This window comes from Panthera pardus, unplaced genomic scaffold (genome assembly GCF_024362965.1).
Source record: "Panthera pardus isolate Hobbes unplaced genomic scaffold, ASM2436296v1 HiC_scaffold_22, whole genome shotgun sequence".
NCBI classification, from domain to species: domain Eukaryota; kingdom Metazoa; phylum Chordata; class Mammalia; order Carnivora; family Felidae; genus Panthera; species Panthera pardus.
The window spans coordinates 54959008-54978253 of NW_026526788.1; the positions used below are offsets into that span (position 1 = coordinate 54959008).

At 45.5% G+C, this 19246-nt stretch overlaps 2 protein-coding genes across 3 annotated transcripts in view; both read right to left on the bottom strand.

The window, feature by feature from the left end:
- Positions 1 to 1090: 1090 nt before the first annotated feature.
- Positions 1091 to 13866, bottom strand: OPALIN (oligodendrocytic myelin paranodal and inner loop protein). 2 transcript variants are annotated; one of them, XM_019458971.2, is made up of 6 exons: positions 13203 to 13862; positions 10476 to 10511; positions 6659 to 6694; positions 5506 to 5625; positions 4086 to 4142; positions 1091 to 1702 (listed from the first exon to the last, which is right to left on the bottom strand). In XM_019458971.2, the coding sequence occupies exons 1-6, from the start codon at positions 13203 to 13205 to the stop codon at positions 1526 to 1528; spliced, it is 429 nt and encodes a 142-aa protein (XP_019314516.2). In that variant the 5' UTR covers positions 13206 to 13862; the 3' UTR covers positions 1091 to 1525. The 2 variants fall into 2 exon arrangements, with proteins under 2 accessions (XP_019314516.2, XP_019314517.2); XM_019458972.2 differs by lacking the exons at positions 6659 to 6694; positions 10476 to 10511 and having other exon boundaries at positions 13203 to 13866.
- A 3088-nt stretch (positions 13867 to 16954) lies between these two features.
- Positions 16955 to 19246, bottom strand: part of TLL2 (tolloid like 2) — a 121498-nt gene continuing 119206 nt past the window's right edge. The window contains exon 21 of the mRNA XM_019458966.2: positions 16955 to 18908. Within this exon, the coding sequence (XP_019314511.2) occupies positions 18774 to 18908 (135 nt within the window). The 3' untranslated portion in view covers positions 16955 to 18773. The remainder of the gene's footprint in view (positions 18909 to 19246) is intronic.

A 19246-nucleotide genomic window follows, 5' to 3' on the forward strand; every position in this document is an offset into this window, starting at 1 on the left:
AACACTATAAAATATTCTAAACAAAAATGTGACAAAATGAAAGAGTGAAGAGTTTAAGATTTATCTTGAGGAGAGAAGATTCTGGAGGGGGTTCTGGGTCCCTTCTGGAGGAGGGGGTACTAACTCACTTTGCTCAAGCCATTGTCTGCTCCTTCTCTCAGCCATGGAGCTGCTTCCCTGGGCACCCAGCACAAGGCCACACACGAGATGTATTCCCACTGCTTTCATTCAGAAGTACAACTTCTTAAACGTCAAAGGAATACATCCCCTATTTTCTATCTCTGAGTCTCTCTCTGGATCTTAGTGGCCCTTTTCCTCTCAGGGAGATACTCTTTCTTGGTCTTTTCATCTTGGGACACTCCCCAGGTAAGGGAGGCAGCTTTGAAAGCACATGTTGGCATTGGCAGTAACTGGGTTTGTAGAACCTGTTCTTAGTTATTTGAAGAAGAGGGTCATGTTTCTGAGCAATCAGAGGCCCTAGGGTGAGAAAGAAATGTCTCCACAACATATCAGAGTGGAATTGGTGGATGGATCCTGAGATGCCGTGGACTCAGGCTCTCCCATTCGGAGACCCTGCCTGTTCACCAGCAATGGCCCCGCATGGCAGAACCAGGACTCCCGGAAGCTCCATCACAGAAGCAATGTTGAAGTCCTGGCCTGAGCCAGCTGATGTGTCTTCAGGCTTTCCTCAGATGGCAAGCAAATTGCTACTTAGCCCATCCCTTTGGTCCTGTGTTCATCCAGAGTCCTCTTGCCCTCTCTTCCTGCCAGTGAGTTTTTCCCCACGCAAGTCCAAGGACGTGGGCCTTTCTCTCCATTCTAACAAAATGGATATAGCCCTCATTTCTAATCTCCTGGAACGACCTTTGCCTTCACTCCACCATATTTACCCTCAACACACACACACACACACACACACACACACACACACAGAGGGAGAGAGAGTCTACTGCAGAATTGCCTTCCTTAAATACTCTTTGAGCACAGACACAAATGGGAGCATGTGCTACCCCTGTAGTCAGGGAACATATGGCTCCACAGGATTTCTACCTTGAGATGTTCAGAAATAAGAAACTGCTTCCCCTCATAATCCAATTTAAGTTTTATTTATATCCCAACTTGCACCATGCTGACCTTGGCCAACCTTCCCACAGAAGCCAGGTCTGATGATTTTTTTTTTTTTTTTTGAGAAAAGAGATGTGAAAAAAGATAAGGCAAAACACACAGAAATCAAGTCCCTTCCCCAAAATCATAAAGAAAAGAAAAGCATAGGTCAAGAATAGGATCAAAGGGCTCCTTCTGGACCTCACTTGGTGCTTCACTGCTTATTAAACAAGATCCGAGTGTTGGAATGAACCTTTAGCTCTGTCACCTACAGAGACAAACCAACCTGAAAGTTTTCCAGATCTACACATGAAATTTAGATAGGTTAAGAAGCAGCTTGGCATCTCTCCTCATTCCGAGCAAAAATCCATGGGTTTTCAGCTCTGTTCCAGCTCCATATCTTCTCCTTGACTGAAATGCGTCATTCCAGACTCAGTCTGGGCATAAGCCACCACAATCCCCTTCTTCTCTCCGTTTCAACAGTAGGACGGTAAGTGTCATGCATGGGTTCCTCACTTCCTGCTACAGTCCTCACATATATGTGGGCTTCTTCTGCTCCCGTAATATTCTTCTCATGTGTGGGTGACCTCCTAGGATTCTTGAGAAAACAAACAGGTTTTCAAAAATAGAGCAAAGAAAGACCTCTGCTTCTGGCCAAACAGCAACCAGATTTACCCTCCCGCCTGAACAACCAGAAGTCCAAAAAAACATTTAAAACAAGTTTTCAAGACGCTGGACATCAGGCAAGAAAGGATGTGATCCTTGAGAGACAGAAAACAAATGAGGAGAGGCCTATAATTGCCAAGCTTAGTGCCTTGGCAGGTTTTTTTCTGGCCACTCCACTCTCTTTTGTTTCATGTTAGCATGGTGTTTCTTTTTCATTCCTTTCACCTTTAATTTATTAGTGTCTTTATATTTAAATTGAGTTTTTGCAGGCAGTATTTGGTTGGATCTTGTTTTTATATTCAATCTGATGTAAGTTTTGATTTTTATATCTCTGTCTTTTAATTGGGATATTTAGACTATTTACATTTTTAAAAATATTTTGCAGATCTTTTTTTTTTAGAGAGAGAGAGAGAGGAAGAGAGTGTAAGCAGGGGAGAGGGGTAGAGGGAGGGAGGGAGAGAGGGGGGCAGCAGAGACTCTCAAGCAGGCTCCATGCTCAGTGTAGAGCCTAATGAAGGGCTTGATCTCAAGACCCTGGGATCATGACCCGGGACAAAATCAAGAGTCAACCAACTGAGCCACCCAGGTGTCCCTATACCATTTACATTTAATGAACTCACTGATGTGGTTGAGTTTAAATGTACCATCTTCCTATTTGTTTTCTCTTCATTCTGTCCATTCATTGCTATTTAAAATTTTTTCCCTGCCTTCTTCCATACAGGTTTTAGTAGCCTTTTATTGAGTTCCCTGTAAAAAAAATCTGTTGGGATTTGTATTGGAATCCATATTTATCTATAGATTGATTTGAGGTTGTTTGACATCTTTACCTCTTGAGTCTTTCTATCCAGAAGCGTGGTATGTAACTCCCGTTATTTAGGTCCTATTTAATATCTTTTACTGAAGTTTTATTATTCCCCATAAAGGGGTTCCAGTTTTTGTTAGATTTATTCCTTAGCAGTGTACATATTTTTAATACCTCTACAAAATGGCATTTTTAAAAATTACTTTTTCCATTGGTTGTTAATGATTTTTAGAAATGCAAATTGCTTTTGTATATTGATCTCATATCCAGGCAACTTGTTAAAGTCTTTCCTTAATTCTAATAATTTATCTGTAGATACTTTGGCTTTTCTATGTAGATAATCATATCATCTGGAAATAATGACATTCTGTTTCTTCTTTTCCAGTCTTACAATTTCTACTTCTTTTTCTTCTTTATTCTATTTCTTTTTTAGTATTTATTGAGGTATAATTGACAAACAAAATTGTAAGATGTTTAAGGAGTATGATGTAATTATTTGATATATGTACACATTGTGAAAGAATCTCCCCCTCTCAAGTTAATTTCTACTTCTTTTTTTTTTTAATGTTTATTCATTTTTGAAAGACAGAGAGAGAGCACAAGCCGGGGTGAGGCAAGAGAAAGGGGGACACAGAATCTGAAGCAGGCTGCAGGCTCCAAGCTGTCAGCACCAGAGCCCGATGTGGGCTCGAACTCATGAACCACGAGATCACGACCTGAGCCGAAGTCAGACGCTCAACCGACTGAGCCACCCAGGCGCCCCTCTACTTCTTTTTCTTATCCTACTGCATTGACTAGGACCTAAAGTACAGTACTGAATAGAATTCAGTATTGAATAGATCATCCTTGTTTTGTTTCCAATCTTAAAGAGAATTCATTAATATTTTACCTTTAGATCCGTTTGCTATAAATTTGTAAAAAGATGTCTTCTTTCAGGTTAAGGAAGTTCCTATGCTAGTTTCAGTTTGCTAAGAGTTCACATCACAAATGGCTGTTTAATTTATTTGGACTGTCTTCTGTTGAGATGGTCATACAATTTTTCTCTTTTAATTTGTCAGTGAAATAAATAATATTGATTTTCTTTTTTTAAAGTTTGTTTTGAGAGAGTGTGTAAGCATGAGTGGGGGAGGGGCTAAGAGACTGATGGAGAGAGAGAGAGAGAGAGAGAGAGAGAGAGAGAATCCCACACAGGCTCCTTGCTGTCAGCCCAGTGCCCGACACAGGGCTCGATGTCACAAACTGTGAGATCATGACCTGAGCTGAGATCAAGAGTCAGACACCTAACTAAGCCACCCAGGTGTCCCTAAATTGGCTTTCTAATATTCAATCAACCCTGAATTCCTGTCCAGCCAATAAACACACAGTGAGAACCTCCTTTGTGCCTGAGCTTCCCTGGGCCACCTCTTTTCCACACGTGCTCACACGGTACTTCTCCTGTACGTGGACGGCTTAAAAACCCTTAGCTTGCTTACTGTATCAATGATCTACAGTGATTTTAAACAAGAGTTCTTACCTCAGCAATCTTGGGATTGTCATAGATTTCTGAAATTTCACATGGCCTCTCACTTTCCTAAGTTGGTAAAAATACATTTAAAAGGAAAGAATAAATGAAGGATCCCAGCATTCGCCCACGACCATGATTAAAACCAATGGTTCTTAAACCTGCACGCACATAAGAATCATCAGAAAGCTTTAAAAACAAAACAAAGTAAGCAAACAGATAATAACCACCCCCTCAAAAATTCCATAAATGAGAAATATCATTGTAAGTTACTTCGAAAAGAATCCCAGGTTGACAGTGGGGAGAAGTGGGTGGGAGCAGAGGTCAAACAAGATTGGCCACGTTTTGATAATTGAGTTCATTATACCATTCTCTTTACCTTAGTATATATTTAAAATTCTCCATGCCGTAGCTCTATTGTCCAGAGGTGCTAATTTAATTGGTTTTGGTGATTGGTATTTTTGTAGTCTCCTAGGTGATTTTAAAGTGCATTGGAGAAGCTATGATTTAAATATTAACACCACCAACAACCATAATATGTCTTAATATGTTTAAAGTTTACAGCTTGTCAACACATCTTTACAACCATAATCCTAGTCCATCTTGACAACTTTGCCTACCTCTTAAAATAGGGAAGGCAGTTTTTCTGACCCCTATTTTGGAGTAGAGCGAACCAAGGCACAGAAAATGTGGAAGCTCTTGTTCAGGATCATATAACTCATAAAGTGGCAGAGCCCGGGGTAGAGCCTCGATTGTCTATCTCACGTTAACGTTTATTAATATGAGAACAACCAGGACTGTTCATAAATAGAGGACGGAATTAGAACCCAGAGTCCACACGACACCGTTGTATTATAACCACAGAAGCTTCTTGGATAGTGGTCTGGGGGGGCCTTTGAATTCTGAGCACGGTCTCCAGAGCAATCCGGCATTTGGAGGGGTGGAGTTGGTAGATTCCCTTGTGACTGATGTGTGCTCAGATGTACAAAAAGGGCAAAGGGCAACAGAGCCCCATGCCTGTGGACATGTCCTCACCATAGACATGTCGGCACCTGTTCACCTCCTATCTTTCCTGAGATTATTTCCACTCTCTTTATGAAGCCCGTGCCCTTTAGTTTCTCGACTTTAGAGAACACACCCACGGTACAGACGTGTGTTTGCCATGGCAACACACGTCCCTCTCCACTGCCACTTTTTGCCACCCCAGATACTATCCTTGTTGCCACAGATTTCCTGAAGCGAAGGTTGTGTGACACATCAGCTCTGCCTGGAGTGTACTATCTTCAGTCTGCGATAGAAATGGAGGGACAGGAACGTTCACCATAGTGTCCCCAGAAAACAGATTTGGATTCTGACACCCTCAGCCCAAAGCCAGTTCACTGAAATACTGATTCCTGCTACTACATCTAGAACCAAAGAAGCTGCTGATCACCTCGGCGGACTCCTTGCTGCTGCTTCTTCGGCGAATCAGTATAAACAGTAAAGCCACCAGCAGGGCTGTGGCCACCAGGGACGGGATGCCGGCTGCTAACCCAAGAGAAGGCCCACAGTCCTGGCAAAAGAGAGAAGGGCAGAGTCAGTTCCTCCAAGAATAAAGGGAAAGTTCCGTTGATTAAAAATAAAACAAAGCAACCCCCCACATGGCCTCTAAGTGTCATATACTAAATCAATGGATAATAAAATACTGTGAAAAAATGTTCGCAACATCCATGACAAATGACTCGTGGATTTAATTTACACAGTTTAAACCAATGGAAAAAGGGTGATAATCAGGTAGGAAAATGGGCAAAGGATATGAACAGGCCATTCCTATGAACAGAGGTACAGATGTCTCATCAACATAGCAAAAGCTGAGAAACAATTCAAAACAGCTATTAGATACTATTTTAACCTATCAATTTGGCAAAAAGTGAAAAGTTATATTTCACATCATTCGGACGTGAATTTTTAAATTCATTTACAGTATATGCATTAAGCAATTAATTTTCAAATGTCCATTTTGCTTCAATCTGAGTGGAAACAGCCATCCTTGTATCCACATAAGTTTTCAAATTTATAGATTATCTGGAAATATCAAAGATGATCTGCAGAATCCCTATAAACGCTCAGCTCTCATATATAACATACATACAGGAAACTATATAAATCATAAATATATAGCTGGATGGCTTTTCGCATGATGATCTCACACAGGTAACCAGCACCCAGATGAAAACACAAAACACTGCCGGAAGCCCTGAAGCCGCCCATACTCCCAGCATGTGTAACCACTATCCTGAAATCCATCACCATATGTTAGTTTTGCCTCTGTTTGCCCACATCATCTAGATGCACATGAAACGTATGTACTCTTTCGTGTCCAGCTTTTCCCGCTTAACACTTCGTGAAATCTGTCTGTGACTTTTGCATGCTCTCCTTCATTTTTAAGCTGAGTTGGTCACAAGGATAATTGTTGAGCCGCCTTCTGTGCTTCGTGACGTATCGAACTTTAATCTTTAAAACAAAGGTAGGAAATGGCTGGAACATTATTATTTCCTTCTTATAAGTGACCAAACCAAGGCTCCATAATTTAGGGATATACTTACTGCTTCTTTCCCACCTGTAACAACTGGGGAGGAAGTCTGCGTGAAAAAAGAACACACATCTTAAAGAAACGAAATCTGCACATCATACAAGAGAGTCCATCAAAGGTTAAGCGATCATGCCTAAAGTTTACCCCTTTGCTAAACTTTCTATTGAAAATAACATATGGCAATAACTGCCAAATAGAACCTTTCTTGGTTGCTTTCTAGGTAAGAAGGAATGAAATTTGGCTATAAGGAGAGAGAATTCAGAAATTCTGGTGGTGTCTTTCTTATTCACCCTGTGGATGTGCAATATAGCGTTTTACAACTCAAAAAAGCTTTCTTCTGTCCCTAGCCCCCACAGCCTTTCCATCAGGCTTTGGACCACTTGTGCCCATTGCTAGAAAGGAAACAAATATTAATACTGGTGGACGCAAGTTTCTTTAAGGAAGCCTTACCTGTTTTCAAATATGCAACAAAGCAAATAGCTTTGGGGGATAGCTGAAGTTGTGAATCTCTGTGAATACATGTGACCAGTTCATAGCTCCACTCAAGTGGGGGAACCAGATTTCATCCATTTATGAGATATTTCAGGTGAGAGTCTTGCCCAGATCAAGAACTCTCAAGGGACAGAGTTCCACGTTAGCCACTAACCGGCGTAAACTACACTAAGTTGTGCCCTGTGAGGTTAAAAGCATACGTCCCTGGCTCACACGTGTCCAGAGTTAAATGGTGATTTCTCAACTCATGCGAAGGGGCCTCATTTCTTCATCTTCAAAATAAGGATGTTAGTACCTACCTCTAGGGCTGTCATGAGGGTCCAGTGAGCACCAGAAGTGTATGCTTTTGTCTTTCACTTGAACTTGGCAAAGTTCTGGTCAGACCTGTTATTTACTTCATCATCAACCTCAGTGAGCACGCTGGAGTCCCTGGGGCCTGGGCTTTTACTTACTGTCTCCATCTTGCAGAAAATGAAATAGATCTTAGAGAAGTGATGGGTCTTTTCCAAGGTTCCAGGGGTAACTATAAATCGAATCTCACTTGGGTGTGTGAATTCCAAGCCCAGGTCTCTTTCTCAAAGAGCTCCCATCAGAGGGGGGGATTTATACTTAAATGGTTACACTTGTACCTAAACACAGACTCCGCCCCCGCCCCGACCCTCAGTACCACTTTAATGCTGCTGTCTGCCAAAAGTGTTCTGTTTCTCAGAGTGGTGGAAGAGTCCAATATTGTTTCAGGTAAGATGTTCTGTCTTTAGATTTTAGAAATTCACTTGGGCTGGCTTTGGCAAAAAGAAAAAAAAAGAGTTACCTCTAAAGGTGCCGGGATGCCGCGTGGAGCCAAAGGCCAGCGGGCATCTGGCTTCTCTGGGGACTGGAGCCATCCCTTGTGGGATCTCTCCATCTCTCCTGGGCATCCTAACCTTTCACATGCACTCCTCTCTGCCTGTTTGCTTCCTTCTTTCTGTCTCCAGATGGGTTTTTCTGCTCTGCTAATTGTGCCCGCTAACAATTAGGGAGAACTTACTAAGTGCCTGTTCAAGTACTTCACCTGTATTGGCTCATTTATTCTTCACAACAGCTCATGAAGAAGGACAATAATGACTCCCGGTTTACAGATGAGAGGAGTGACGCACAGAGAAGTGAAGCCACTTGTGTGAGGTCACACAGCCCTAAGTGGTGGGTGCCAGGTGCTCTGGCTCCAGGGTCCATGCCCTTAACCGCGGTGCTACACTGCCTTCCATGACCGAATGCAGCACCCCAACCCAGTGTTTGTACTTGACCTTCCAGTACTGTTCAGCAGAGACCAACTTGCGTGTGTGCCCTTTTCCAAACCCCCTGCAGACAGGCTCTGATGAGCCAGGTGTACCTCTCCCCTACCTCCCGGGGCACCGGCACTCCGGGTCATTCACACCACAAGGGGAGCTCATGCAGGAGAATATAACTGCTGGGTAGGATGACCAACCACCTGGAGAACTTGCCCAGGATGTAGGACATCCATGCTGAAACCAGACAGCCCCAGACTAACCGGGATGGTCGTTTGCCCTACATAGGAGGAAGGGACAGTCCTCAGAGAAATGGGCTACTAACAAAGAAAATACTACAAAAGGTGACGACTAGCATCATAAAGGCATCCGCCCTACCCCCCACTCACCACCGCTGCCCCGAGCAATGGCCTCTTGCTTCTCTGAGTTACCTTCATAGGCTAAGCCAAGCCAGGATTAGACAGAACCTGGGGTCTCTATACACCTGCTGATTTCTCTGGGGGAAAAAGCAGCTGGGGGAATGGTCCAGCGGTGATCACATTACAAGGTTTTGACAGGTGAAGAAGGAATAGGGACGTTTGTGTGAGGACAACAGGCAGAGGCTGAAGCAGGGAGCAGAGCAAGTCAGGCCTCTGCCAGGAGGGCAGGGTGGGTGCCCGGGGAGGTGAGGTACAGAGATCCAGGGCGGCCGGGAGCAGGCACCAGAAGGCAGGCCGTGAGTCACAAGGTGGCACCTTTCCACTGCTTTCCGGGCTGTGCCCCTAAGTTACAGTAAAAACGAACACTGGCCGGGGCACCTGGATGGCTCAGTAGGTTACTCGACCAACTTCAGCTCAGGTCACGGTCTCACAGTTCATGAGTTCAAGCCCCAGGTGGGGCTCTGTGCTGACAGCTCGGAGCCCGGAGCCTGCTTTGAACTGTCTACCCCTCTCTCTGCCCCTCCCTCGCTCGTGCTCTGTCTCTCTCTCTCAAAAATAAATAAACATTAAAAAAAAATTTTTTTTAAATGAACCCTGGCTTAGGCATCCTCCAATCAGGTAAATGCAGTTTATTCTCTTTGAATCACCATGTAACTTACCAGAAAAGTTTGGCACAGCTAAACCCACTAAAAATCTGGGCCGGGAAAGTGCCTAGCCCCATCATGGCAGCACCACTGGTCAGAAAACAACCCTGGCTGCGTTATCTCCACACAACAGGAGGACAGAAGACAGAAGAGCGGCTATGGGCTGAGACTCTACGCCATCAACCGACAATCTCCGTTTGACTTGCAACTACAGGCCAGACTCGAGAGCCATAAACTGTTCATTCTTGTCGCCCCAACAATGCCCCTTCTAGAACATACACTAAGGAAAGGCAGACAAGGATTTAGCTATAACAACTTTTATGACAAAATTATTCCTAATTGTGGTTAACCGATTCAAGAGATAATTCACTTGAAGGAATACCATGTGACTATCCTCAGTTACGGTTATAAAGGCTGATGGAAAATTTTTATCGCAGAATCTGTATAAAATCAAGCGTGGTACAGAGACAACAAAAGTCAAAACATACGTAAAGTCAAACAGGACTAGAAGGAGAAGCACCAAGGTTTTCCGCTGATGGGAATTTAGGGGTTTTGATTTTTTTTTCTATTTTCCTTTTAAAATGTTTATTTAGGGGTGCCCGGGTGGCTCAGTCGGTTGAGCTTCCAATTCCTGATTTGAGCTCAGGCCATGATCCCAGAGTCATGGGATCGAGCCCTGCATCAGGCTCTGTGCTGAGTGTGGAGCCTGCTTAATATTCTCTGTCTCTCTCTGTCTCTGTCTCTCTCTCTCTCTGTTTCTCTCTCTCTCTCTCTCTGTCTTCCTCTGCCCCTCTCCCCTGCTCACACTCTCTCTCTCTAAAAAAAAAAGTATTTATAATTTTTATAATTGAAACATTTGTCTCAGTGCCCCCCGCCCCAACTATTCATAAGTCCTCTGACAACCGGCCACTTATCCCCTGGCGTGAGCTCTGTGTGATGTGCTCTGCCCCCCTCCCTACCCCCAGTCAGATGTGCTGACTTGCCTGGTGCCCGGGGCCCGCTGCACTTACCGTGTTGGTCGGCAGTGTGAAGTTCAGTGAGAAACTCTGGAGGAGAGAAGGAAATATTAAGGCTCCAGGAATGGTCAGTCAGGCTCCAGACCCCCTACCAACTGTCACTCACCTTGGTGGGTCACAAGAAAACTTACTAATTCCACAGGCTCAGTCACCTCCCAATTTCTGCTCCCAATCTCCGTCTCCAAAGACAGAAAGGGAGCAGAGGAGGCTGGGATCGGGAGTTCCTCCCTCAATATCAAGTCAACCTCGACCCCCTCTCCCCTCCTCAGATCCCCAGCCAAGGTCAGATTAAGGGGCCAGCCAGTGATTGGCTGAGGAATCCCAACCCAGAGGGCAGCAAAGACTGTACTAAAAATTCAGCAAAGTGCTGAAAGTTGTTTTTCCCCAGAACTCCTTTTAGGGAGGGAATTGTGTGAGTTTTTATTTTTTTACTTGAGAGAGAGAGAGAGAGAGAGAGCAGGGGAAAGGGGCAGAGGGAGAGAGAGAGAATCTCAAGCAGGCTCCATGCCCAGCCCAAAGCCCAAGGTGGGGCTTGATCCCAAGACCCTGGGATCATGACCTGAGCTGAAATCAAGAGTCAGATGCTCAACTGACTGAGCCACCCAGGCGCCCCAAGGGAATTGCATGAGTTTAAAAGCATTTGGTACTTTCTGTTGGGGGTAGGAAGTAAGACCCACAAGGGTCATGCTCCAACAAGAACACCTGCTCCTTAACCCCATTCCCAGGAGGCAGAACCTGAGAAAGACAAGGCTTTAGTTTGTGCTGGGTCTCAGGCACAGGTTGCGGGCTGAAGTGTAGCTACTCAGGACAACAGAGGAGAGGGTAAACCCTCTGCACGCCCCCTCACTCAGCACCCAGCCTCACCTCTCCCCCAAATGTGGAGCCATACTGAAAGACTATGAGCTCACTGAGGCGCCAAGTCGTGAGCCTGCCCAGAGCCTCCAGCGGCTGCTTCCTCCTCCCTCTCCCCATGCTCTGTCACCACAGCTTGGGCTAGCCAATGCCACTCTTTCAGGCTGCTCTTTACCGAGACCAAGATAGACACTCTTCTGGGACAATGTTAGAGCAAGGGGAATATCTGGGCCACCTTAGGTCGGGGTCTTCTTGCTCAAGGCTCCTAACCACTGCCCTTCAGGCCAACACCAACCAAGCCCAGAGATGCGGCAAGGACTCTCGGTGGTCACGGTATTGAACACAGCTGCCCAGAGCCTTATCTCATCAGTGAATACTGGGTACTGATGTCAGCAGGCCCAAGACAAAGCTTCCTTTGGGGGGAAGCAAAAGGGGGGGCAGCAAGTGGGCCATTGCATGTGCTGTTTATCAATATCTGGATGACGAAGATTTTGGCCAATTCCAGAAAGACATTCATATTTTGTAGAGACACAGTACGGTGCCCTCGTGGAAAGAAAAACATCACATACATTTGGGGTGGGGGGGGGGGAGAATCTGACACAGTACCCTTCAGAGAGGCAGCTGGGTGGGCTGAGGCTTGGAGTCTCCTGATCTGGATTCCAGTCCAGACTCAGCCACTTAGTAACTGTGTGACCTTGGAAAAGTGACTCAGACTCTCTGGTCTCCACTTCCTCCCAGCAACTCTATTCTCCCAGGCTCAGTTTTTGCATCCTTAAAAGAGGGATAATGTTAACTCGCCCTGCCCATCTCGCAGGATAAGCCCAAAGGAAACAACATCTGTAACTGCTCCTTCCAAACTGTAAAATACTCTAGGTGTGTAGGGGTGGGGGGAGTCACGCGGTGTCACGTTCTTTAAGGCCTGGCCAGCATGGAGCAGGGCACAGGGAAGCCACTTGGGAAGTTCCTACTGGATGGAATTGCATGCATAGATTAGCAACATTCCAAGTACAGGGATTTGCCACAATACACTTATTGCTGGTCTAAGCACCATACAATATTTTCAGATGAAGGCACATTAGGAGCTCACCGGTCAAGTGTCACTCATTATGAGTTTGCCATTTGTGAGGGGAAGGAGGGAGAGACAGGATATACTCACTGTTATTGAGGGGACACTGTGTGTCAGACACCGCATGCATAAGTGCCCCATAAGGGGAAGGCCGTCGTCCCTACATGGTGAGTGTGGGGACTGAGACCAAGATAGGTTGCTGGCAAGTGGTCTGGGTCTGGTTAGATCACGGATCTTCCTAACTCCAAAGCCAGAATTCATCTCCTTCTAATAACCTCTTTAATAAAGGAGCCACAGAAGCCTCTTCTAACTTAGCAAACTTCTTTTGATTGAGTCACGCCCAAATATGTGTCACAAGTCAGTAAGAAAATCAGAACACTTCCAATGCAACTCACCAGTATCTATGTTGCAGATAACGGAAGGCGGACTGAGCAAGTGAGAAGGGTGGGGATCACACCCCCTGCTTCAACTGGGAAATAAATTTAGCTGAAACATGTGCTTTGCGCCCTTGTTGTGTGTGTGTGTGTGTGTGTGTGTGTGTGTGTGTGTGTTTGGGGGGGAGGGTTTAAAGACAAAATGTTAATATTAAAATGAAAGATGAGATCAGCAAATATTAGAGGAGAATTGATTTAATGATTAGTATTTTGCTTATAGGAAAATAATAAAACACCAAGTCCCTTGAAGTCACAGCACCTAGAGTAGAGTCACGTTTGCAGTACGAGATATGAGCTTTAAATGCCTGGGAGTTGTTTTTTATAGTGAGGAAGGAAGGCAGGGTGAGAAAAGATGCTAGCCTTACTCACCATTTCTGACAGCCTCCCAAGAACCTTCTCCAGACGCCGCCCTCGGCAAGCTCCTTTCTTGCTGGTGTTACTGGCTTGTGTCTCACATCTGTAGAGCACCCAGCTGGGAGGGCAAGGGTGACACAAGGGGTGTGGCCCCGTGAGAGCTCTGGCCAAGCCTTGTATGGCCAGGGGAGTAGCCGAGTCCTCCGCCCACCCGTCGGGGAGATGGCGTCCTGCTTCATGGTCACCGTGTATGGCCCGGGTCAGCCTCCCTCCTTGTTTTCATTTTCTCTCTTACTTTCCAGGCTCGTTCCTCAGCAAAGAACCCACGGCTGGCTTGAGAGCTTGGTGGCTTCTGCGGCCAGTGGCTCTTTATAAACAATGGGTTACACAGGCCGAGGCTGGCCGCACCCTCCCCTGCTGCAGGCTTCGGTGTTGACCGCTGTCCCGGCAATGATGGGGTCAGCACCCCACCAGCATCAACGCCGAGGATGCCCGTGTGACGGTGTTGGAGCCTGCTCTGTGTTCGAGGGACCGCAGTGAACACACTCCCTGGTCAATGAGCTGCCTGGTGGGGAGTTTGACCTCGCCCCCCTTCTGCTCTCACGTGTTGAGTGGGGACCTTCCTAGAGCTGGAGGAAGCCGCTGACATGGAATGCTTTATATTTTGTGTGAGTTCTTTGTTAAGAGTTTGCTTCCTTAAAACACTGACAGAGCTGGAGTCCCATGCCAACGAAACAACACAATTATGACCAAGACATTTGGTCACTTAAATGAATGCATTCATCATGATTCAACAAATCTTTTTGACAGCTTCTGTATGTCGAGGGGTTTTCTGGATATGGTTCTGGGCCTTGGTGATAAAGACAAATGAGGCCCCAACTCTTGAGGAATGTATGTTCCAGCAAGGGCAGGCAGACCCCAATCGGAACAAGGGAGACCCCCTAGGAAAGGAACAGACGAAGTGATCGGAGTGACTGGTAAACAGTTGTTCTAGATGGCCCTGAGAGGTGACCCTTAGGGTGCACGTGAAAGAGGAGAAGACGGTCCCAGGGAGCGGGAACAGCATATGCAAAGCCCCGGGGCTGAAGCAGGCACAGCCTGGAAGGAGGTCTGTGTGCCTGAAGCAACATAAACCAGGGGAGTGACCTCAGAAGGAGGAAGACACAGTGAGTTACACAGGTGGAGTTTCCGAAACAAAAGAAATAAACAAAGAAAAAAAGAGACAAACAAAAAAAACCCAGAATCTTAAATATAGAGAACAAACTGGGGGTGGGTAATATAGGTGAGGGGCATTAAGAGTACATTTATCATGATGAGCATCGAGTAATGTGTAGAACCACTATAATGTACTCCTCAAACTAATGTAACACTGTGTGTTAACCATACTGGGAATGAATGAATGAATGAATGAATGAGATGTCTTAACAACAGCAACAAAAACAACGACAAAAGACAGAAAGAGTAAGGGGACGGATTGGGTGAGGATGGCAGGGCTCGGTGAGATTTCCGTCGTAGAGCAGTGGAAGTCTTTCAAGAGTTTAAGGGGGAGAGGAGCACTAGCTAAGTGATGTTGACAAAGATCGTCTTCTCCGGGAGGTCTGGATTACAGCAGAGGAGTATTTTCCCGGAGACTGGCTCGTAGAGTGCGAAGAGCAATGAGCACCTTTCAGTGCTGGTGACTGCAAAAGACAGAAGGGTCCTAAAACCCTGACACTCCACGTGCAGCACAAGACAGTCGCATGAGCGGTTTGGCATTTAAGTCATTTTGCATTAAGACCAATCTGAGTGCTTTAAAAAACGTGGTTCCTCATGACCCTTCCCTGATGTGACCCAAAAAATTCCAAAACTACCCCAAAGTCTCCTCATCTGGTCATCCCGAGAAGACTGTCCTCGATTAGATGGAACCTCTGTCTTTGGGCTAAAAATGACCCTGCATCACAGGAAATGAGACACTCAATTTGCTCTGTTTGAAGAGGGCTTATTCAAAGGACCATTTGTAAAGATCCCCCTTGGGGGATAATGCAGTGCCCCAGGATTACACCTGCAGAGTGTCATCACCACCCCTGGGCCTGAAGAGGGGAAGAGAGCTACCAGCGCCCAGAGAGACAGGGCCACTTCATAGGAGCTGTGCCCTTCAGTTCTAGATGCCAGACGTGGTCCTCAGGCACACAAGCAAAGTAGAGACAGGTGCTGCGGGACAAATGGTGTCTGTCTACTACATCTAGCTCGGTCATCACAGCACCCGGCTCCACAACAAGTCTGGTGTCAGATTTCAAGCCTGTTTGGGTTCAAGAAAGGCGGCAGCTTTGAAGCCATCTGGAGCTTCGCTCCTGACTTTCTGGGTCCAATAGGGAGCTCTGCTCTTGACCGGGCACTGGGTATTCACCTGAGAATACAAAGCCACTGAGATGCTCCCCCTTTTCATATGTTCAAGTCCTGGGACATTGGAGAAACTATCATCAAGAGGACCAAGCTTGTCTGAACTAGTAATACAAACCCAGGACACATCAATGAAGCCACATTCTTTAATGAGACCATTCTTCCTAGACAGACATGTTAGCTCCTCTCTGCTTTTCTCTTTGAAACTAACATTTCACGAAATGTAAAATTACACAAAATAAAAAATACAATATATTTATAGAGTGCACTCTACACAGTTTTTCTTTTTTAAAAAGAAACCTTTTAGGCATTTGGGATTATTTTTCAGAGGTTCTGTCTATCAAGGGAACTTGGAAAACAAGGGAGTGGAAGTCAAGGGAACATTTGTTCGCAAACTGAACGACAATACCACGAATTATTATCAAATGGACCAGATCAACAGCAAATCCCAGTGTGAATTTGCTAGTTAACAGGGTTCTTGCACATGATTTAAACAAGCCGAGTGTTTCACGAGTAATACGAAAGTTAGCTTTAGAGGAAAATGGGCCTACGGTGAATCAATGCACAGCCTCATTTTCTCTGTTTGGAGAAACTCCACAGGCTAAAGTTAATTCCAGACCTTTTCCCCACCCTGGGATTCAGGTTCTAGCTTCTGCCAGAGAAGATCACACCAGAATTGGACCAGGCTGATGACCCAGACCCCACACATTTCATCAGGTCATCAAGGGAATTCTGTGAACAGAAGGAAGCAGGTCTCGGAGCTCCAGACATCCCCAAGGCCAAGCCCCCGACTAAAGGACAAAGCAGGCTGTAGCAATGTCCCCCTTCAGCAGGGGGCCTGGGTCTTCCTGCCCAGTGGACCTTCTCTCTTGAAGCCAGTGCGTCAATCCCCTTGTGAGCTCCCAGGGGAGCGGTCTGGCCGGCCCCAGCTGAATCAGGGCTTGTCTTGTCTGGGAATACGTCACTCACAGAAGGCCTAAATAAAGGTTTTCATAAGAGTCCCATTGTTTCAAGTTGGCCAAGTTGTGTGTTTTTGAAAATATTCATACTAAAGAGATAAAAATAAGTACCATTGTTTCATGAGGCAAATGCTGAGGCACGGCCAACTCTGTTTCTCATTTGCTCCCACTCTTCCATGGAATTCGTTGATCTTGTGTAGGCCTCTAAAGGTCGACACTACAGAATGCTCATGTCGTAGGAAAGAGACCTCTAACAGCCACCTTATATATCCTGATTTCAGTCCCAGCGTTGACAGATAAGATGAGACAAGGTAAACCCCCAGAAAATACAAAAATCTGAGAGATGGGATCCACCCTAGCGGACGGGTTGAACCACGAAACAAGGGGCTCCCTGTTGCTGAGTCGAATTCCGCTCCACCCCCGCCGCAGGGTCTGTGATGCACCAGGATTTGAGAATGCGGGCGAATCTCCTTCCCGAGCCAAGAGAGGGTGTGGCGAAGGAGACACAGAAAATCAGGGCTGGTCCAGGAGGGCCCGCTCAGTAAAGCTACGATCGGCATTTGTCACACTGCATTGATTAAGGCTCTGACAGCTGATCCTTTACATACATACATATATACAGACATATATTATTATTAATAATAATACTTTGCATTTTTTTCTGTTTTAAGGAAAAAAATATATTTCCATGCATTTCTTCTACCTTTCTTTGTACTATCCTTTGTTTGTTTTACTCCCAGCCATCATTTTAATTAGGCATAGTCCTCTGGGGACATATTCTGATCTTTAAAAAATATAACTTTTTAAGATTTTACGAACACTCTGTTTAAAATGCCATTGCCTCATCCCAAAGGAATTCTGGAGCTTGGGAGCTATCTCAGGTCTCACGGAAAACACTCTGTGCTGTCCTGTGTTCAATACCAACCAAACAGGACTTACGGTTATGTAAACATTATTTAAAAATGATTCCAACATAAATACTCTTTTAAAGCTAACATACCACGCTTTTAGCTCATAATGCCCATAGATGCCTTAATGAAATGCCATTCAAAACTACCTCACTGTTTAAAGTCCACCTGGAGGTTCTAAAATTATGTAAACAACATTCTCTACACTTCTCTAGAACACGTGCCAATGTGGTGAATTCTGATTGCAAGTTGGTGATTGAATACTAGTTAGCCTGAGCAAAGTTACCAATGCACTCTTTAACCTGACTGCTGACAGGAAGTTAGTCACAAAGTTGACTTGTCCCACAGATGATGATTCTTACATAACTTTTAATTAACCAGTTTTCAACAGTGTTCACCCCACGAGGGACCTGAACTGGTCCTTCATAGGCTGTCTTTGCACATCTTGCAAATGCAGTTTGAATCAGTTGTCAAGAAGTCAAGGTCAACCACAGGAAGTGCCTTTAAAGCTGGAGGAGGAAATGGTCTTCTAGGCCCATGGAATCCCAAGCATGGGTGGCGTCTTCTCAAAGTCAGCCAGTAAAGGAGTATCAGGAGGATCCAGGATGTTTTCTTCTCGGCAAACTGGGGTCTCTCACCGGCAAATATGTTGCTGGAATTAATAGTGGATGCCTCAGCCTCCTAGTGCAGTTAGGGATGAGGGAATCCCAAAGTGGCAAGGAATGCCAATGACATAGACCGAAGGCTTGATGTCAACTAGTTTTGTGACGACGATTCTCATACTCAAGCTCTCTCTGTGCACTGCTTACCATGAGTCCTTTTTTAGTCCTGACATCCATATTCTCAGGTTTCCTGGTTGACATGTCCCTGGCAGATAGAAAGCCAAAGTCTCCAGCCAAGCCGGTGAGTAACAACTCAGCCACGGCCAAGCTCTTATCCTCACTGCCCGGTGTAGACGGAAAACAGCCTGAGTCTTCGGGACACAGTCACGCTGCCTGGCACCTACAGAAGCACATCCAGAAATAGAGGAATGACCAACCCAAAGGCCGGCCTCTTGCCCCAGAGGAGCATGGGACAAAGGGAATGAGTATGACCAGGCGTAGCTTGAATGGTAAGTAACTTCAAAACCTTAATCTTAAGAGCCCATGACTGATAATGTTGTAGCCAGAATCAAAAAACATCTTCCCTCTTCCTTGTTGGCCAAACTTCATCAGAGACAGACCTCCAACACTAGATTTTGAGTTTTTGAGAAAAATACTATACACCGGTTTAGGGCAGATTCACAAGGTGCTATTGTTACAAAAAACATTCTCAGTTCCTGTCTTTCAAGAACATCGGCATTATTTCTTCATGTGCAGGGCATCCTGGAACTTGGTGCTAGTGTATCGGGCGTGAAAGCCTTTCTTATTGATGGTGTCATCCGTGTGGAATTGAATCATTAGAGAATCTCCTGCCGAGTAGATCTCTTCCAGTGGCTGAGGGAAGGGCAAGAGAAAACCAGGGGGACTTTAGGTCAGTTGGCTGTGGTTGAAGTTTTAAATACGGAGGATGAGACGGAAGTTACATGAGAACATAGGAAGGCCAGTGCTGTCATGAGGCGTCCCTGGCATTAGAGACTCTGAAGGGCATCAAAACAAGCTCCTTTTCAAAGGAGAGCGTTGCCAATTCTGCTCCTAAGAGCTCCCCAGGCCCCACTTTTTCAAGACAATCCCAGACGCACAGCTCACATAGAATCTACTGGTTATTACGGGTACAGATGGGCCAGGAACTGCTCTAAGTACTTTCGGATCTTACCTCATATATAAACCTTACG